We start from the raw sequence: 21,234 nt of genomic DNA on the forward strand, positions 1-21,234 counted from the left end.
TGTGTGTGTGTGTGTGTGTTGTCCATGGTTCCTGGCTCATAACTCCCATAAACCCTAGTTATAGTAAACAGAATCTCTCTTTCTTACCTTCTCCAGCCTCCTTTTCTCTGCCCAAGGCAGGACTCTAATCTGATTGTGGGTCATAAAAGGTCCTCATTCCAGAGGGGGACCTGCCCTATATACTGGAAGAAGGAATGCTACACAGAGTGGTCAAAAAGAATCTGGACAGGCCTTGCTGGGTTTAGATCATACCCTTTTTGTACAATCACGTTTTGACATGGTTGTCCATGCTTCTATTCATATCATGCCTATCGAATGAAGTCTCCACAAAAAAGCCCAAGAGGACAGGACTGGGGGTTTCTAGGGAGCTGAACACATGGAGGGTGACAAGGAAGGTGAATAAGAATTCATCCATGTGCTGGAAGCTAGGTGCAGTAGCACACACTTGTAATCCCAGCGACCTCAGGAAGCAGAGGTGGGAGGATCACTGGAGCCCAGGAATCTGAAGCTGCAATGAACTATGATTGTGCACTGCACTCCAGCCTGGGCAATACAGCAAGATCCTGTCTTTAAAAAAAAGTCTACATGCTGGGAGGGTGGTGCAACCCAATTCCACAAGGACAGAAGTTCCTGTGCTTGGGACTCTTTCAGACCTCACCCTATGTATCTCTTCATCTAGTTGTTTATTTCTATCCTTTTAAATATTGTTTATAATAAATTGGTAAACATAAGCATTTCCTTGAGTTCTGTGAGCTGCTCTAGCAAATTAACCCAAAGAGGTGTCAGGGGAACCCCAACTTAAGGCGGGTCTGTCAGAAGTTCCAGAGGCCCAGACTTGCGACTGGTGTTTGAAAGTGGGAATGCCAGTCTTGGAGACCTAGCCTTCAACTTGTGGAGTCTGGTGCTATCTCCAAGTACATAGTGTTGGAATTGAATTGGAAGAAACCCAGCTGGTGTTGGCTACAGAATTGATTGGTTGCCAACTGGTGGGGAGAAATTCCCACATATTTGGGGGTCACAGAAGTCTTTGTTTTTAATTATTGTGTTGGTGTGAGAGCAGAGGAAAAATTGAGTTTTTCCTAAGAGCATTTTAATCATAGTTGCTTTAAATTCCTAGTCTGGTAATTCCAACATGAATAACTCTTCTTAGATCTGTCAAAGACATGAAGTCACAGGGCAAAACACTGCTCCAAAAACACTGCTAGATTTAAGTCTGGTTCTGATCTCTGCTGTGTCTCTTCAAACTGTGTTTTTGCCTTTTAGTATGCCTTGTAATCTTTTGTTGAAAGCTGGACATGATGTGTACTGGGTAAAGGGAATTCCAAGTAAATAGGTCTTTAATGATGTGGTAAAGTATGGGGAGAGGGAAAGCAGTCTATGGTCCTGCGATTAGGTCTCGGTCTTTTAGTGAGCCTGTGTCTCTGCATTGTGAACGTTACAAGTGCTTCTCAGTCTCCCACCCTCTATTAAGTGGGACAGGATGGCTAGAGCAGGCTTGAGTTGGGTCTTTCTCTTCCCCCAGGTAGGATAGGGTCTGATATAGGGCAAGCCTTGTTAAGAACAGAATACTCTGGGCTGGGCACAGTGGCTCATGCCTGTAATCCTAGCACTTTGGGAAGCCGGGGTGGGTGGATCACAAGGTCAGGACAAGACCAGCCTGGCCAACATAGTGAAACACCGTCTCTACTAAAAATACAAAAAATTAGCTGGGCATGGTGGCAGGCACCTGTAATCCCAGCTACTCGAGAGGCTGAGGCAGGAGAATTGCTTGAACCCGGTGGGGACGGAGGTTGCAGTGAGCCGAGATTGTGCCATTGCACTCCAGTCCAGGAGACAGTGCGAGACTCCATCTCAAAAAAAAAAAAAAAAACAGAACACTCTGGCTTATTTCAAATGGTTACTTGCCTCTCCCTGCTGGAAGCGTAAGATAATTTTTCTTTGATATTCACTGTGTGAACCCAGTAGAGCTCTTGGAAGTAAAAGCCACAGAAATATGGAGGCCTTTCTCTGGAGTTCTTAACTCTCAGAGTAATCTACATTGAGTCTTCAGCAATTTGTCAGTTAAAGTTCAGGTTTTCTTATCCTGGTACTGGTTCCTGCAAAGGTTTCTTGTGGATTTCTGGTCCAGTAAATTGTAATTCTCTCTCTCCATTTTTTTTTTTTTTTTTTTTTTTGAGACAAAGTCTCGGTCTGTTGCCCAGGCTGGAGCAGTGGTGTGATCTTGGCTCACAGCAACCTCTGCCTCCCAGGTTCAAGCAATTCTTGAACCTCAGCCTCCTGAATAGCTGGGATTACAGGTATGTGTCACCACGCCCAGCTAATTTTTGTATTTTTAGTAGAGGCAGGGTTTCACCATGTTGGCCAGCCTGGTCTCGAGCTCCTGACCTCAAGTGATCTTACCCACTTGGCCTCACAAAGTCCTGGGATTACAAGCATGAGCCACTGCGCCTGACCTCAATTGTAATTCTCTGTATTCACCTGTGTGTCTCTAACTTTTGGGGCAGTCTTGTACCCTGTGACTTCACTTCTCTGACAGATCTAAGAAGTTACTCATTTTTCAGTTTGTTCAACAATTTTACTTGTTAAAAAGGAGTAGCAACTTCCAAGCTCCTTATGTGCCAGACCAGAAACCAGAAGTCTTACCACAAGTTTTTATTTAATAGAATCATTAAATTGCAAAATTGAAAGAGATTTGAGATGCCATCTAGTCCATCCCTGCAGGGGATCTTTGAGGAATACTTCCCTCTCCCTCCACCCCACACACGGACATGTCCCTACGCTCCCTGGACATGGTTGCCGGTGATCTTCCTGATACTTCCCATATGGAGAGTGTATTCATTCCACTAAAAACTGCTCGGCTGGTTAGAAAACTCTTGTTACACCCCTCTTTGGTCTTAGTTGTGGCCTTGAATGAAGGCAGGTACAAAGAGGAAGATGAGGAAGACAGCTTCAAAGAGGATACCTGGTCATGGGCCTTGAAGCATTGCAGAGAGCCTTTGGCAGTCTTTACAGGATGTGGTGGGGAGGAAGGGAGGACAAAGTTAAGAGGAGAAAGAAGTAAACCAAAACATCAGGATTTGGGGAATGTAGAGATAATGTGAGACCAGTGACATTCGGTGCCTCAGTTCCAAGGTTTGGGGATCATAGTTCAGCTGGAGACTGACTCTAGGGAGATCTTTGATCAGGCCTCACTCTTGTCAGGAGTCTGCTAATCATTCTGTCTTTCTCTATTTTAGAATTGTACACCAAGAAGTGGAAGAATCTTTAGAGACCATCCTTTACCTAGATGGGGCAATTGAGGGCCAGAGCCAGGAACAGATTCTCAGGGTGAATCAGTGGCACAGCTCAAGTTTCCTACCTCCCAGCTCTAGCTCTCTTGGTTGCTTGGAGCCAAACAAAGCAAAAATTCCTTTTCTGACTGGAGTGAGGAGATGATGAGGGCAGAGGACAAGGCTTATGTCTCCATCTCAGTTCTTCCCCATAAGAGGAATACCAGACTAGGCAGAGGTGACTGGTAGCAATTGTTTTCTTGGCAATTCAGTAAAGACAATGCTGAGAATAAGAACACTCAAGGAAGCTAAGTGAAGGAAAAAAGAGCTGGGGACAGTGGTGATCCTGGTGGGAGAGGTTGGGGTGGGGCAAAGAGCAAAGCATGCTCCCTGAGCAGCATGTCAGGCCTTGCTTCTGCCCTCCACTGTCTGCCCTGCCTTGACCTGTACTGCAGGCTGACTGATTAACAGGCTACCAACAGCTGTGCCAGTCAGGTGGCCAGGGCTGCCCTGCACAACCTTGCTTCCTTGCATTCCCTTCAGCGATGTTCCTCTGCTCATGCCTTAAAATAGTTCAAAATTGAGAACATGAAAATGGTTTCTTATGCATATACAAGCAGACATGAATATGTGTATGCACCTGGTGTGTGTGTGGGCTGTGGTGGAGGCATACTTTGTCTTGTGTTCATTGTCACTGACATTGCTCAGGGAGGCTGGGGTACTTGCATTTGTTTTCATCTTTAGAGTGTGTTAATAGTTTCCTTCTTGATTAAAGTAGAGCTCAAAATGCAGCTCTGTCATTGCTCTGTATTCTTGGTTTGTCTTTGATGTTGAAAAGACAGTGCACTTGTGCTTTTGGTGGGGCTCCTGCCCTGCATGCTGCTTCCTAGGATTGGCAGGTATTGCATATCACCACATACCAGACACCCACAGGAGAGAAAAATCATCAGGATCAAGAGGCCAGATTGGGCTGCTGGCAAAGTTTATCTGCAGGCTGAGTGCTTGTTGCTCTCCTGCTTATCCATGCTGCCTAGTATGGGCTGTCCCTAGAAGGGAATTCTGTGTCCCTCTGAGTGCTGCAACTACTCTCAGGGTTTTACTGTAGCGGTTTTACCTCGCCTATTGGTTGACCCATCTACCTGTCTCATTTGAGTTGAGTGTGAATTGTTTAGGATATTGCAATTAGAGGTGGTGCGGGCTGGCTGGCTGCTGTAAGCCATCTTAACATTTGGCTAAGCTCACTCCTGTGTGCTGGGCCTGACAAGGTCCTCTTGGTTCCTCTTGTGATGACTGTATCTTTTACACAGTTAATAAAACATCCTCAGATGTTATAAGCTGGAGTGAACTATTTATTTTTCTATTTTTTTTATTTTAGTTTAAGTTCTGGGATACATGTGCAGAACATGCAGGTTTGTTACATAGGTATACATGTGCCATGGTGTTTTGCTGCACCTATCAACCCATCATCTAGGTTTTAAGCCTCACATGCATTAGATATTTGTCCTAATGCTCTCCCTCCCCTTGTCCCCCACCCCCTGACAGGCCCTGGTATGTGATGTTCCCCTCCCTGTGTCCATGTGTTCTCATTCTTCAACTCCCACTTCTGAGTGAGAACATGCGGTGTTTGGTTTTCTGTTTCTGTGTTAGTTTGCTGAGGATGATTGTTTCCAACTTCATCCATGTGGACTATTTTTTCATCATATTCTACCCTTCCCAAGTCACACCTAGGGGGCTGAGGAGTGACAGGTGGAGCAGGGCAAGGCTGGATTAAACATTAATGCAGCTATCACCACTGCCCAGAGGAGCAAGTTCCCAGAGCCAAGCTACAGAGCTACCCTAGTGTCCCCAGGCTGAGGAGGTAGTGACTGGCATACATGGCTCAATTTGTCCAGGTCCTGGCTGAAATAGGTGACTTTGGTCGCTTCCAGATACAGCTATTGATCCTGCTGTGTGTTCTCAACTTCCTGTCTCCCTTCTACTTTTTTGCCCATGTCTTTATGGTCCTAGATGAGCCCCACCACTGTGCAGTGGCCTGGGTGAAGAACCACACTTTCAACCTGAGTGCTGCTGAACAGCTGGTACTGAGCGTGCCCCTGGACACTGCAGGCCACCCAGAGCCCTGCCTCATGTTCCGGCCACCCCCCGCCAATGCCAGCCTGCAGGACATCCTCAGCCACCGCTTCAATGAGACGCAGCCTTGTGATATGGGCTGGGAATATCCTGAGAACAGGCTCCCATCCCTAAAGAATGAGGTAGGCTTGTCCTTTTGCTGGTCTCTCCACCAGTTGTGGGTCTGTCAGGTCTTGTGCCTGACTCTTTGCCCTCAGTCACTGGCTCTGTATCTGCCCCATGCCCATATGGTCAACCATGGGCACATATGTTTTTCATTTTGTCAATCTCATTTTCCTCTTTGTCCTCTGCCTATTGACCCATCTGTCTGTCATCTTCTCTGTCCAGTCTGTCTGCCCATCTGTCCATTTTTTGCCCATCCTTCTGTCGTCCCTGTCTTTCCTTGTCTCTCTGGCTATCTACCCAGTTGGTGTCCTCTCCTCTTTTCCTATCTTTGTGCCTTTCTCTCTACCCAGTGTGCTCATCTGTCTGTCCAGTTCTCTTTGTCTTTCAGTCTACCCCTGCATGTCTGCCTATGTTCCTATTTTCCTAACCCTCTAATGCCATCCCTTTCCCTGTCCATTTCACTGCCTTCCTGCTTGCTGGGCTTCAAAACTTTCAGCTTTTCTCTCTAGGTCTCTGCCAGCCTGCGCTTGGGACGCTGGAGAACATCCAGGACTCTAGGACTTGTCCTGTGGATAACTAAGCGTTCATTCTTGCTAACTTCATTCTTTTAGGAGAGACGCAGGCAGAAAAGTTCCCATCCTAGCCACCTCCGAGCAAGAAGGGCCCTCTGAAAGCATCCAGTCCCACTCTGTTGCTTCCCAGATGTTGGGGTTGAGGCATAGAATGAGGATATGGCTTAGCCAGGGCAATGCAGTGAGTTGATCATGGAGCTGGGGCTCTCATGCCAGATACCTGCTGTCTGGATTCCCACAGGACTGGGAGGCAGCACAGATAGTCCAGAAACCTGAGGGGCATGGGTGCTTGAGGGGATCTGTATAATTCTCATCTTCTTTATCGTGGAAAATCTGGGATTAAACATTCACTTCTCCCCCACCCCATGGCTGAAAAATTATTTATTTTTAGAGGTTGTCAGAGACCAATGTGTTAACCAAAGCTTAACTTTCACTTTTTAATGTGTGACCATAAAACTGCTCCCAGAAGCCTGGCAGCCTGCGGATATGTCCTGCCTGTCCTTCTCCCAACTCTCCCCCACCCCACCCCACCCCACCCCACAGGGAGCTCTAGGGAGCCTATGCATGCTCCCAGGCTCTGAGGCTGGCCAGCTTAGCCCCTTCTGACCCTTACTGTCCTCTCCATCATCTCCCCAGCATCACATCCATGGCCGGTCCCAGCCTTCACCAGCCCTAACGTGTTGTGATATGCCTGTATGTGTTAAACTCTCTGCCCCTCTGGCCAAATATCATCATTCTCAAAGCCCAGAAAACCTTCCAGATTGCTCACAGACTACTCTAGGCCTTCTTCACACCCCATGCTGGACTGTTCATGCAACCGTATTCAGCCAAAGGCCCCTGAGGATTAACTGTGCGGGGAAGTCAGGGGGGAAAGGTACTTTGTTCCTCTAGTGGTCAGGAAAGGTCTGGGCCCCTTGCAGAGGAATAAAGGGCTGGGCGGGTTCTAAGGCCCAGAATTTGCTTCCTCCTGGTTCGGGGGAATGGGCAGGCAACTTTCTGAAGGAGGTGGTATGTGTGAACTGGGGCACCAAGATACTAGAAAAATGTTGCTAGAGAAGAGGGGAAGGCCTTTGCAGGCAGAGAATAAGAATAGCACAGGAAAGGCCTGGCAGCAGGAAGCAGGCAGGATGTCTGGGGAGCAGTGGGTGTGCCTGCAATGGGGTCAGGGTGGAGGGGCAGGGGTATAGGAATTAGATGGATGTTTTCAAGGATTTGGGACCTCTGTTCTTTGGTGTTTGTTTGACACATCTGAAAAGAATGCATACACAAAGAATTATCATGTGAGAAAGCATTGGTTAACGCTAAGGTAATAATTAGGATTTGTGGAAGGTGGGAAAAATTACCTAAACATTTTTAGCAATTGGGAACTGCAAAATAAGCCGATAACATCCCTGTTAACACTTAGGAAGAGTCTTCATTCATGACATCTGTTAAACTAGAGAGCCTCCATTGGCCGTTGGAAGGTTCCTCAAACACAAAACAGAAACAAGGGGAGTCCCTTGACTGGTTCCCATGTTCTTAAGTGTTCTCCCCGCCCCTTCTCCAACCTCAGCTCCTCGATGAAGCAGACCTCCATAACTTGAAAGAGGGTGTTATCATTTCATAGACATCTATCTTATACATAGCATCACCCTCACATTTCTTCTACATGCTGGGTCTTCAGCTGTGTTCTAGGAACACCATGTCACACACTCTTAAGCTGCACATTTATGCTAAGCATATGAGAGAATGACAGGAAAGACTTTCAGATTATGAACTCACTCCATTTAGTGTATTTCAGAAGGTGCATACTTCTCTTCATTTGTCAGTGAAAGAAGTTGGAAATTAACTTCGAAAAATAAATCAGCAAATAGCAAATTTTCTCAAAAGTTGCAGTCACGTATATAGGGCAAGAAATGAGGAAGGGCAAGACAGACTCCACCCACATTAGTGAGTTTCATCAAACACCCAAGGGTGGAGAGAAAAGGCAGCTTTCAGAAAGGACTGTGTTATGAAATGAGGCAGATGGGGAATGTGTTTTCTAAACTAGATCTAGGAAGTGGAATGTGGAATCAATCTGTCCTCCTCCCTTTAAGGACTGTCCACTGGTTAATAAATTTTTTAAAAGACTAAAAAATAAACTCCTCACACACAAACACCCGCAAAAAAAAAAAAAAAAAAAAAGCATTAAGATGTCCCATGTTACTCTCGAGGGGAACCAAGGAACAGCTTAACAATTAGCATTAGTGTACTAGAGAGTCATCATAAGCATGCCTTGCTTTTAAGCAAACAAAAAAATTTTTTGAAGCAACAAAACAAACGAGTACCGATCAGTTTTCTGACAATAAACAATGATTCAAAAGTAACTAGTATTAGGATGGGGAAGGGGAACCATACCTATGAGCCTTGTCTTGCAAGAGTATATGTTGGTAGGATTAGGCATTTGTCATTATTGCAGAGAATGAACTTCAATTTTTTTTTTTTTTTTGAGACAGGGTCTTGCTCTGTCACCCAGGCTGGAGTGCAGTGGCGAGATCTGGGCTCACTGCAACCTCCACCTCCTGGGTTCAAGTGATTCTCTGACCTCAGCCTATCAAGTAGCTGGGACTACAGGCATGCACCACCATGCCCGGCTAATTTTTGTATTTTTAGTAGAGATGGGGTTTCACCATGTTGGCCAGAGTGGTCTCGAACTCTTGACCTCAGGTGATCCACCCGCCTCAGCCTCCCAAAGTGCTGGGATTACAGGTGTGAGCCACCGCACCTGGCCTAATTTTTAATTCTTAGTTTGAATTAAACCTTGCTTTTAGTGTGATGGTGACAAAAGCTGAGCTGAAAGGGCTTTGGAGAGATGTTCACAGCAGCACATGCCTGAGGCTCTCTCTTCTTTGGCTCTGGAGGCTTGGTTAACTGCATTCTTTTTTTATTTTATTTTATTTTATTTTATTTTATTTTATTTTATTTTATTTTATTTTATTTTATTTTATTATACTTTAAGTTTTAGGGTACATGTGCACCATGTGCAGGTTAGTTACATATGTATACATGTGCCATACTGGTGTGCTGCACCCATTAACTCATCATTTAGCATTAGGTATATCTCCTAAAACTATCCCCTCCCCCCTCCCCCCCACCCCACAACAGTCCCCAGAGTGTGATGTTCCCCTTCCTGTGTCCATGTGTTCTCATTGTTCAATTCCCACCTATAAGTGAGAATATACGGCGTTTGGTTTTTTGTTCTTGCGATAGTTTACTGAGAATGATGATTTCCAGTTTCATCCATGTCCCTACAAAGGACATGAACTCATCATTTTTTATGGCTGCATAGTATTCCATGGTGTATATGTGCCACATTTTCTTAATCCAGTCTATCATTGTTGGACATTTGGGTTGGTTCCAAGTCTTTGCTATTGTGAATAGTGCCACAGTAAACATACGTGTGCATGTGTCTTTATAGCAGCATGATTTATAGTCCTTTGGGTATATACCCAGTAATGGGATGGCTGGGTCGAATGGTATTTCTAGTTCGGTTAACTGCATTCTTTAGGCCCTTCTCTGTGAGTGCAGAATGCTCTGCATACTCAACAGCCTTCCAGTCCAAGGCCAGTCTGGAGTGATAGGCTTCTGTTTTTTGTTCTTGGCAAGTTTTACAAGAGTAGAGGGATCATTCTCTGAGATGAATTTGGGTCTCGACAAGCAAGAAAGGAATCTTTGGATAGTGGTGAGTTATCACAGGCACCCACTTTTCTTTCACATTTTTGAATGAGGATGGAGATACCACTGAAAAACTGACTAGAAATATATCTGTTTGTGGATACTTAGCAATTGCAATATTTTATAACCCTCTTGCCCAGAAGTGTCAAAAAGTCCAAGAGCATATGGCTCTCCACCAACCATAACCGTGACCACATAGTTGTTAGAAATAGTTGGTACATTTTCAGATGTAAATTTGTTTGTTGTGTAGGATATCGGTATGTTTTACCAATGGCATCATTGCTTACAACAGCACACTTAATGGTCTGCATTGCTGAAATAGTTTTGTATTTACTTTAAATATTTCAAACTCGATGTTGACCTCAGCTTCTCCCTGGGGCATGGCGGCACTCAGGACCTCTCTCCTAGACAGTGCTGGCATTGCGGTTGGAACTTGGGCCTCTCACTCTACCCTAACATGCTCTCCTCACCCCAACTCTTCCAAAGACTGTGACTTCCAAGGAAATGAATGCTTTGTGCCCTGCACCACATGCTAATCCCAAGCTCGGTTCCAGAGTGCAGCCGGCTTTGTGTGATCTTCTATCTCTGGTTTTCATCTATGAAGAAGGGTTCTGCCCATTGACCCAGAGGACCCTCTCTGAGCTGACACCTAAGCTTCTTTATTATAAATGGTGACTTCATATTTAAACTTAAATGCAAACAATACTAATTTGAAAAGAGAAAAGTATATTTCCATATAGGCTGTGTGCTCTTGAAGGTCAGAATATGTTTCTCCTTTTCAGCCTACATTTCCTGGGCGTCCACCCTTGGTAAAAGAAAAAAAAATGGGCTGGGTGCAGTGGCTCGTGCCTATAATCCCAACACTTTGGGAGGCTGAGGCAGGAGGATCACTTGAGCCCAAGAGTTCAAGACAAGCCTGGGCAATGTAGTGAGACCTCATCTCTACAAAAAATAAAATCAGCCAGGCATGGTGGCACATGCCTATAGTCTCAGCTACTCCAGGGGCTGAAGTGGGACAATCGTTTGAGCTAGTAGTAAGCCGTATTCATGCCACTGCACTCCAGCCTGGGGAGACGCTTTCTCAAAAAAAAAAAAAAAAAAAAAATGACTCCCCTGTCTACGTGGACCTTGGAATGGGAAGGTGGGAAGACCATCAATGAATAGCAACAATCATGTGATCTGTCCAGCGACCAAAGAAGTAGGAATAGGAGAGAAGGGGAAGCAGAAAGAACAACCATTTCTGGGGTGTGGAGGCATGAAAATGCCTGGCATATTTAGGAATGCTGACATGGCAAAAGAGACTGGGAAATAGGCAACAGCTAGCTCTTCAAGGGCCTTAGATATAGTGCTAAGGAATTTGGGCTTCCTCCTAGAGACCAAAGGGAGTTGTTGAAGGTTTTGGAATATGGGAGGGATCCGGGATGGGGTATACGCCAAGAAATGAGGGTGGGATTCTGCAGACCACCATGGCAGGCTGCAGACAGAACCATCCACTGTGGGTGTTGGGGCTGGGGAGGATGACTGGCATCCCAAGTTGGAGCCCTCTTCATCTCTACCACCTGCAACATGACAACACCATGAGAGCTCAGGCATATCTCGGTGCCTCTCCAAGCCTCAGTCTCTGCTGCTGCACAAAGGGAATGATAAGCCATTATGGGGTTAGAATGAGGATTTAATGTCATAGCAGGTATATAAACTGAAGAGAGGTAGTGAATGGTGGCTGTTGACCAGGGGTGCCAGCCTTAGAAGACTCCAAGGCTTGGTGCTCATGCCCACAGGGCACTTCACCCCCTTGTGTCTGAGCTGTCTGCCACCAGGTGAGAGCTTTGTGAGCACAGAGGCCAGCACAGCCTCACCCTACATAACAGGTGCTGAGAGCTTCGTGTGATATAGCCACTGAGCTAACCATGTTACAAATGTTAGTTCCTTTCATTATATCAGGTGATACTATATAGCATATTTTATTCACATTTTGTAGTGGGAAACCAAGACACAGATAGATGGGCTAACAGGCTCAACGTCACACAAAGCCACTCAATTCTGACTCCTGAGCCTGGGAACAGTAGGCCTTTATTATTAGTTATTTTAAATGCCATCTTACTACAAAGGCAATCTGTGACTGCTAGACAAAAACCAAACAGGATAGAACTGGCTGGAGCAACAATTTCAAGTCCCCTGTCCTTCCCTACTTCATTCCCAGGGGCAATCAGTTCATCACTTGATACATGTTGAAAGTTCTTGAAAATTAACAGTTGTCCTTAAGAACAGAAGTATGAGCACAATGGTAACTCCTGGACTGGTTAATTTCTTGCTAAAAGTTATTTAACTGATGGTGATTGGTTAATTAGCTAGCTGTAGGCATTAGTTTATGTCTTCATTTATTCATTCATTCAGCAGACATCCTCTTAGCCTTCACTCAGATTCATTCCCTGTCTAGGGCAAGAGAGATGTCTCAACTCTACCAGCTGCCATCCAGCTGTAGGACCAAGGGTTAGCTGCTTAAACTTTCCTTTCTCGGGAAGTTGATAATAAGTGAAGGATTATTATTAGAATTCTGTGAGATCATGCATGTAAAGTGTTTAGCAAGCACCCAGCACAGGGTGAGTGCTCAGTGGTTGCTGCTGGGAAGCTGGAGGAGAGCTCACATGACGGTTCCCCAACAAACATTTGTGTGTGGAACTGGGCTGTGTTCAAGAGGCATGGCAGGACTCCCTAAGGGGCCCACAAACCCCATGGGGTGGGGGTCAGTCAAGTGAGTCAAGTGCACATACAGTAGACGTGTGTACAGAGTGGTATGGACCCAAATATCTTCTCCTCTTGGTTTCTCAGGCTGTAGGATTCTCTCTGTAGGTTTGGGTGGATTAGCATTCTCTGTGTCTCTCTCTTTCTCTGTCTCACACCTGCACATTCTCTCATTCTCTCCCTCCCTCCCTCTGTGTGTGCGTGTGTACGTGTGTGTGTGTTCCTCTCTCCTAATCGCCTTCCTCAAGGCATGTGTGATGGCTCCTTAGGATTCTGATTGCCTGTGAATGGTGGGTACTTCAGGGGGATTTTGCAGCCAGGTAGAAAAACATGGAGAGACCCAAGTGTGTCCCAGGGGTGCCCTGGCTATGGAGAAGCAGCCCCATTTGTTAAGAAGCAGCAATTAATGATTTGTCACAGGGTCCCAAAATTTGCATCCTTAGTGTGTCAATAATTTTACATGGCATCTCCAGGCCAAAAGAAATGCCTAACAGCTCTATGTATTAAGTCATTAAGTTCAAACAAGTGTTTATGTCCTAACAACTTAGTAGTTATTTTTTGGAATAAATGCATAAGTTGACAGAAAAAATATTTTAATGTTATTCTTAAATACAATAACTTACTGATAGGATGTATGCACTTACTGGGCATTGTACAACTTCTCAGTCCTTAAACACTACCTCCCTCACTTTCTCTTCCACATTGATTTTCATGTGGCATTTGCTTTCACAGCAACTGCCAAAAGCACTTTCCTATAGATATGATGTCAGATTTCACATAGATATGATGTCATTGGAAGGAAAGTAGTGTGGTCTCACGTTGAAAGTGTGAACTATCCTGAGCTAGTAATTTGTGTGATATCAGAGAGATGTCAACTTGTATTTCCCTTTAAAACCTGAAATGCCCTGCCATGCTCAGTGAGTTCACCATGGTGCCCTGGAGTGCCTCAGTACACAGTTTGGGAACCATGAGCTCCTGCCCTGAAGGGTTTGTAGTGGGCCAGGTGGTGTAGGGCTTGCCCTCCGTGCAGCCTCTGGACTCACATCTGCCTGTGTCTCCCTCAGTTCAACCTGGTTTGTGATCGGAAGCACCTGAAGGACACCACACAGTCAGTGTTCATGGCTGGGCTCCTTGTTGGCACCCTCATGTTTGGGCCCCTCTGCGACCGGTAAGAACCTTGCCCTGCCCACTCCCTGCCTAGCAAGCTCGTCAGCTCTGGCACAGGCCCAAGTCCCCCTTATGCCCCTTACACTGGCCTTTAGGCGAGGCCCTCTTCCCCCTACCCTCAAATGGGGCTCAGGGAAGGGCCCTGTCTCCTCCCTCAGACAGAGACCCCAGGACAGGGCTGGGCCCCCTTGCGGCCTTCTCCTCAGATGCCTTCCAGGAGGGACCCTCCCCACAGACCTGCCCTGTTTCCTCAGGATTGGCCGCAAGGCCACGATCCTGGCGCAGCTGCTCCTCTTCACCCTCATCGGCCTGGCCACAGCCTTTGTGCCCAGCTTTGAGCTCTACATGGCCCTGCGCTTTGCTGTGGCTACTGCCGTCGCTGGACTTAGCTTCAGCAATGTCACCCTACGTGAGTGTCTGGGCCCTGGAGCCTTCAGCCATAGGGTGAGGCCCAGGGGCCTGGGAGGGCTACAGCCCCAAACGGCCTGTGGAGGTCTTTTCAGGTACCCCACATCTGAAGTGGTCGCACTGGTGCTTCCTGTGTTGGCACTGAGGCCCAGCCCCCACAGGGTGGCATCTAGGAGTAATGGGGAGTGAATGGCAGGGATTAGCCCTGTCTCAACCTCTCCATTGCCACAGTGACAGAATGGGTGGGGCCCTCATGGAGGACGCAGGCCGTGGTCCTGGCCCAGTGCAACTTCTCCCTCGGGCAGATGGTGCTTGCGGGACTCGCCTACGGTTTCCGCAACTGGAGGCTCCTTCAGATCACCGGCACTGCGCCTGGCTTACTGCTCTTCTTCTACTTCTGGTGAGGAAAATACATGCCAGGAGCAAGCCCCCCCAGGTTAGTTGTGTTGTGGTGGGGTTGGAGTGCAGCACCCATGTTCATAGGACAGTCAGAGGTGAGTCTGGGAGAGGGAGCGTGTCACAGCTGGGTGTGGGGTTCAGTTTACACTGGAACAAGCCGGAAAGCTCCCTAGGACTCCAGGCCCCAAGGTCATAGCCGTTGCTGACCCACAGGGCTCTGCCAGAATCTGCACGTTGGCTCCTGACCCATGGGAGGATGGACGAGGCGATACAACTGATCCAGAAGGCGGCCTCGGTCAATAGGCGGAAGCTCTCCCCGGAGCTCATGAACCAGGTACTTCCAGCAGGCCCAGGCCCAGGCCCAGAATCAGACCCACACGGATCTTCCTGCCTGGCTTCTCACTCTGCTTCTTCCTCCCAGCTGGTCCCAGAGAAGACAGGCCCCTCAGGGAATGCCCTGGATCTGTTCAGACACCCCCAGCTCCGGAAGGTGACCCTGATTATCTTCTGTGTCTGGTGAGTGCCCAGAACCCGAGGACAGAACCACAGGGCTGCAGCCTCCCTGGTGTGTGTTGGCAGAGGGGTGGGCTGGTGGCTGTTTGGCTGGGATGGTCTCTCCCTGCTTGTGCCAGTGTCCCCTGCTGTGACTGCTGACCAAGGCAGGCTCTCCCTCTGGGTGGTGTCTCGTCACCCAGCAGTGACAGGAACCCTTCATTACCTTGTAGGTTTGTGGACAGTCTGGGGTACTACGGCCTGAGCCTCCAAGTGGGGGACTTCGGCCTGGACGTCTATCTGACGCAGCTCATCTTTGGAGCTGTTGAGGTGCCTGCCCGCTGTTCCAGCATCTTCATGATGCAGTGGTTTGGCCGCAAGTGGAGCCAGTTGGGGACCTTGGTCTTGGGTGGCCTTATGTGTATCATCATCATCTTCATCCCAGCAGGTACCAGGGCTGGCTATCCCTCACCCTCATGCCCCCTCACCCACCGGCTGCCAGGGGCTAGACCAGTGGCCATTGTTCTGCTTCCAGGAGTAAAGGCTTCCCTGGGGTTTGGGTACAGAAGGGGTGGGGAGTTTCAGTGGATGGGGCCGGCATCAGGGCCCAGGTGATGGGGCTGTCTACCCTCTGCCAGATCTGCCCGTGGTGGTCACCATGCTGGCTGTGGTGGGGAAGATGGCCACAGCTGCTGCCTTTACCATCTCCTATGTGTACTCTGCCGAGCTTTTCCCCACCATCCTCCGGTAAGAGCTGCAGTGTGACTCCTGCTCCTCTGCTACTGAGACGCTGATTTGGCTGTCCCTCCTCGGCCCTCACCCCATTCCACAAATAGCTGACAGGGCTGGCTCTGGGGCAGCAGTGCTGGGCGGGGTCCAGGACAACTAGAAATCTAGCCCAAGCCCTCAAGTTGTCCCCAGAATGGTGGAGGACAGACAGGCAAGTAGGCCATGCCCTGGCGGTCAGGACAGGAATATGGGACACATCTAAGAATGAATGGCCACAGAGAAGGAGCACTTGGGGTGGAAGAGTGGTAAGGATGTGCAGCCTCCGACCTGAGACTTGACAGGCGAGCAGGGGTGTAGCAGGCAGGGAGCAGGGTTGGAGGCAGGAGCAGAGAGCAGGAACGCTGGATGGGCTGGGTAAGGCTGGAGACCCTGCAGACCTTTGAGGTCTGGACTCTCCCGAGGAAATATACTAGGGTGAAGCTGAGGCCCAGAGTTGGGCCCAGGTCTACTTAGCTTGCGGTGGTCTTCCCCCAGGCAGACAGGCATGGGGCTGGTGGGCATCTTCTCACGGATCGGGGGCATCCTCACACCACTTGTGATCCTGCTGGGAGAGTACCACGCTGCCCTCCCCATGCTCATCTACGGCAGCCTCCCCATCGTGGCCGGCCTGCTGTGCACCCTGCTGCCAGAGACGCGTGGCCAGGGCCTGAAAGACACCCTCCAGGACCTGGAGCTGGGGCCTCACCCACGGTGAGCTGCTTGCTTGCACTGAAACCACGACTTGGGTCTCACATTGGCCACGCACTCTATATGCCCAGGCCTCCACCTCATCACTCGTCCACTGTTGCCTAGAGGCTAATATGGGGTCCTCCAGAACCACAGACATCTGGCTGGCTTTAGTTCATATTCCCCTTACTTTGAGGAGGGAGGTGGTGAGGGACACTGTCATGGGACCAATTCCTGGGCAGCCAATGACAGCCTTCTGCGCCCTCTAGGTCCTCCAAATCAGTGCCCTCAGAGAAGGAAACAGAGGCCAAGGGAAGAACTTCCAGCCCGGGAGTGGCCTTTGTGAGCAGCACATACTTCTGATTGAGGTCTCTAAGAGCTGGACCATCAGCAGCAGGGAGCTGCCTAAACACCTCCTTGGATATGGCCAGGACCCACAGGGACACAGGGCAAGACCAGCCTTGCTTATGGAGGCAGGACACCACAATCTGGCCCATGGCTGTCACCTCCTGCCGAGTCCAATCCCAGACTGGGAACCACCATCTGAGACAGGACCTCCCGGCCTCCTTCACCTTTCTCATCTCCAGAGCCCTGCCCCCAATACTCTGTCTGGGTTAGGATCTTGGGTATGTCTTGGACTTAACTTGTCCTCTAACAATCTTCATTGGGTATGGCTCTCTTGATCTCCTCAATCTGGAGTCCCCTGCCCTCAAAACACAGTGATGTTCAGAACAGAACACAAGGTAAGCCCTTTCCAATTTGTGGGAACAGGAGGGGAGAGGAAACAAATGGGAAGTTGTGGACTCTGCCCAGGCAGGTGGATGAAAATGCTGTGGATAAAAGGAAGGTTATGATTCCTTCTAGCGGATGGACCAGATTCCTCTGGCTAACGTATGGCCCCATAGGTCACTGGGTCATACAGAGAGAAGATTCAGTTCAGCCTAAATCAAAACTTCCACCTTGCGTTCACTTCAAAGATGGCCCAACCCCGGCCCTACACTCAGCTCATGCCTAACCTATGTGTGGCTCAGGGACCAGCTTGGGGAAGGAAAGGAGGTTTGTTCTGCTCCCCGCCTCACCCCGCCTCCTCCTGCTCATGCTCAGCTGCTTCTGGACCTTCTAGGGCCCATGCAGGGTGAGGGAAAGAGTAGAGGTCTTTTCGCCGAGCTGCTGCTAGTTGCAGTTCTTTCTGGTGCACATTGGCTAATGCCAGTTGGTGTGTTTTGTCAGGCTTCTGAAAGCTGCCTTTTCCACGGGCTATCTTCTTGGGCTTCTCAGAGATCCTCTCAGGCCTTGGTATTGTTCCTTAGAATGAGCAGTATTCTCCCAATGCACTCCCAGCTCCTCTTGGGACCCTTCTCCAGCCCCACCCAGCATTGCTCCCACAACCTGTCCTACAGCTGGCAGCCCCTGACCCAACCAAGATGGCCTTCTTGGCTGGGCGTGGTGGTTCACGCCTGTAATCCCAGCACTTTGGGAGGCTGAGGCGGGCGGATTACCTGAGGTCAGGAATTTGAGACCAGCCTGGCTGGCATGGCAAAACCCTGTCTCTACTAAAAATACAAAAATTAGCCCTATATGGTGGTGCATGCCTGTAATCCCAGCTACTTGGGAGGCTGAGGCAGGAGAATCGCTTGAACCTGGGAGGCGGAGTTTGCAGTGAGCCAAGATCGCACCACTGCACTCCAACCTGGGCAACAGAAAGAGACTCCGTCTCAAAAAAAAAAAAAAAAAAAAAAAAAAAAAAAAAAAGACGGCCTTCTTAGATGGGTGCCCATAAAGAGACCTCAAGCCGGACTGCCTTCCTCAGCACTTCTTAGCCTGCAAGAACACCATATATCATTGTATCACCAAATGGTAGGTAGAAAAAGAGCTTGCCTGGCCACTGCCCCTGCCTTGCCCCAGCTAACCTCCCACTAGGGAGAAGGTTTCAGTCTCTCTTCTCACAGGCACCCCAGCTTGCTCACCTTCTCCTGCATGGCTGGTTCGGGGTTGGGCGTAGATGCTGGACCAGTTTCCTGTAAACCCAGCATGGAAGTGTTCAGCACCTGTCTTCCAAACACATGGATATTCCTCACGATTCTCAGCTTTGAAGTGCTGGACAAAAGCTCTGTTTAGCTTCCTACTGTGTGCCCATTCATGGCATCCTCTTGGGGAATACTAGCAAGTCTTTCTGGGCACAATGTGTCTCCCAGGCTGAAACTGCCAAGGGGTGCGGAAAACCAGATAGAAGTGGGGAAAGGGCCATTTCCCAGCTAAAGGCAGTTTCCTCCTCTAAGATATGGACACTTGCTCCCTTTAAGACGGAATGATTGTCATTCCCAGGAAGAGACCTGAACGGCCAAGCCTGGCTAATTTTTGTATTTTTGGTAGAGATGGGGTTTTGCCAAGTTGGCCAGGCTGGTCTCAAACTCCTGAACTCGTGATCCACCCACCTCGGCCTCCCAAAGTATTGGGATTACAGGCATGAGCCACCATGCCTGGCCCCTGGAGACTTTTTCTTTCCTTTTTGGGGGGATTATGGTTGGTTGGGGAGAAAGATTTTTTTTTTCTGTGTGTATTTAAAAGTGTCCTGTGGTTTGCTCTGATGAATGGGTAAGTGTCCTTTAGCAGTCCCTAATGGGAGGTTGGCTGCTGAGGCTCTGGGACTCTGAAGGAGAAGATATGCAGCTTCACTGGACCCTGGTTGTGTATCTCCTTGATTTTGCTCCTCAAAGGTTATGGCAATGGTGACTATCAGTCCTAAACATTTAGTCCAGGTGTGTGAAAGCAAAACTGTGCCCCAAACAGTTAAAGACACCAATGACTAACAGAAATTCTTGAGTTTGCAGGATGGTAGGTAAGCAAAGAAACAACTTGCTGAGATGCTGAAAGTCCCTCCACTTGTAAGACAACAAAGCTGGCTAAAATAGGTTGGAACCAATGTGGCCAACTAGAGTCTGTGCAGAACCTGCTTGCTGACATCACAGCCTGAATTTCCACTGCGTGTTTCATACTCACTACCCCCGTACCTGCCCATGTGATCTATGAGGTGTCTGAAGAGAACTGCGCATGCTGGAGGACTTTCCAGACCTCCTCTTTCCTTCCACTAATCACCTGCTAATCTCAGAATCCCGACATCTTTTCTAATAAAAACACTGCCTTAGCACCAGCCCAGGGAGACAGATTCAAGCTGGACTCCTGTCTCCGTGTCGGCCGGCCTATAATTAAAAGCTTTTCTTTTCTCAAAAACCCAGTGTCATAATATTGGCTTCTAGCACATTGAACAGCAAGCCCCTTTTTGCCTAGAAACAATTTGACCCTCATATTTACTAGTTTTCTCAACCTGTAACCAAGGGAAACAAAAATGACCTCCTAAATTTTTAACAAAGGCAATCAACATTTGTAGCTGGTATGAATATTTGTTCTGTAAACTCATATCTGCAGGCAACAGAATGTTTCTTTAGCCTATGAACCTCCATCTTGCTGAGCTGATTGGAAATTCATCTCAGCTGTTATTGGGGCTCTTCTCAACCCAGAGAGTTCTGGGATCTTTTTTTTTTTTTTGAAAAGGAGTCTCAGTTTGTCACCCAGGCTGGAGTGCAGTGGTGCAATTCTCTGCTCGCCGCAACTTCTGCCTCCTGGGTTCAAGCGATTCTCTTGCCTCAGCTTCCCGAGTAACTGGGATTACAGGTGTGCGCCACTGCGCCAGGCTAATTTTTGTATTTTTAGTAGAGACAGGGTTTTGCCATGCTGGCCAGGCTGGTCTTGAACTCCTGACCTCAGGTGATCCGTCTGCCTCAGCCTCCCAAAAGTGCTGGGATTACAGGCGTGAGCCACCATGCCCAGCTGAGTTCTGGGATCTTATGTAACCAAAACAAACCAAAACAAAGGGGTGCTCCCACCCTGCTCTTCAGTCTCACTGATGGCTGCTGGGTGCTCACTGTGCTGTCTGCTTGGTCCCTTTGACCCCCAGAGTGCTGCTGCTCAAGAGTGGGGAACTCTAGGGGGGATGAGGGGCCTAGGACCAACCACTGAGGTGACCTGCAGACACCCCGAGGGAGGTCTGGTGAAAGAGGAAGGATCTGATGCCCCAGATACCAATAAGATTACAGTGCCCTGCCCCCAAACAAGTGAAGATTGAGCCATAGGAAACTGCAAAAGAGCTGTAAGTAGGTTTCCCTGTGATCAATACTTCATTTTTTTTCAAATATATGAAATTCTTTTAATTTTTTTGTGTGTCTTAAGTGTCTGTGTTAGTCCATTTTCTGTTGCTTATAACAGACTGCTTGAAACTGAGTTATTTATAAAGAAAAGAAATTTATTTCTTACAGTTCTGGAGGCTGGGAAGTCCAAGGTTTAGGGAATACATCTGGTAAGGGCCTTCTTGCTGTTGGGAACTCTGCAGCCTCCCAAGGGGGCACAGGTGAGGGAACCGAGCAAGCTAGCTTGTCTTTCTTCCTCTTGTTATAAAGTCACCAGTCCCATTCTCATAACTCATTAACCCATTAATCTACTAATCCATGAATGGTGATTCATGGATTAACAGATTACACTCATGACCCAATTACATCTTAAAGGCCCATCACGCTACCACACTGGAGATGAAGTTTCAACATGAGTTTTGGAGAGGACAAATATTAAACCATAGCAATGCTCTAATTTTGTTGAGGTCCTAAGTACATGCTGTACTGGTACAAGGATGGTCTGCCTTGTACCAGGCCCTGTGCTGGTTTTCCTGTCCTGCCACTTTGGCCTCCCTTACCCCAAGCATGAAGCTTGAAGCCCTGTTCCTGCAATCTGGCAGAGGAGGCTTCTAGCTT

At 48.3% G+C, this 21,234-nt stretch overlaps 2 protein-coding genes across 2 annotated transcripts in view; one reads left to right on the plus strand and one right to left on the minus strand.

Moving 5' to 3' along the window:
- SLC22A13 (solute carrier family 22 member 13) lies at positions 1-20,863 on the plus strand. Its single transcript, XM_004033860.5, has 10 exons — positions 1-5,521; positions 13,576-13,679; positions 13,933-14,087; positions 14,318-14,486; positions 14,699-14,819; positions 14,907-15,001; positions 15,211-15,425; positions 15,616-15,724; positions 16,241-16,456; positions 16,702-20,863. The coding sequence occupies exons 1-10, from the start codon at positions 5,144-5,146 to the stop codon at positions 16,793-16,795; spliced, it is 1,656 nt and encodes a 551-aa protein (XP_004033908.3). The 5' UTR covers positions 1-5,143; the 3' UTR covers positions 16,796-20,863.
- Positions 17,508-21,234, minus strand: part of LOC129532506 (uncharacterized) — a 15,764-nt gene continuing 12,037 nt past the window's right edge. The window contains exon 3 of the mRNA XM_055382114.2: positions 17,508-17,737. Coding sequence (XP_055238089.2) covers positions 17,508-17,737 — 230 coding nt within the window. The remainder of the gene's footprint in view (positions 17,738-21,234) is intronic.

The sequence above is a fragment of the Gorilla gorilla genome, chromosome 2 (genome assembly GCF_029281585.2).
Source record: "Gorilla gorilla gorilla isolate KB3781 chromosome 2, NHGRI_mGorGor1-v2.1_pri, whole genome shotgun sequence".
In the NCBI taxonomy this organism is placed as follows: Eukaryota; Metazoa; Chordata; class Mammalia; order Primates; family Hominidae; genus Gorilla; species Gorilla gorilla.

Coding starts and splice junctions, on each gene's coding strand:
- SLC22A13 (XM_004033860.5), top strand. CDS start 5,144: ATGGCTCAATTTGTCCAGGTCCTGGCTGAAATAGGTGACTTTGGTCGC. Junction 5,522..13,575: donor TCCCATCCCTAAAGAATGAG/GTAGGCTTGTCC, acceptor TGTCTCCCTCAG/TTCAACCTGGTTTGTGATCG. Junction 16,457..16,701: donor GAGCTGGGGCCTCACCCACG/GTGAGCTGCTTG, acceptor TGCGCCCTCTAG/GTCCTCCAAATCAGTGCCCT.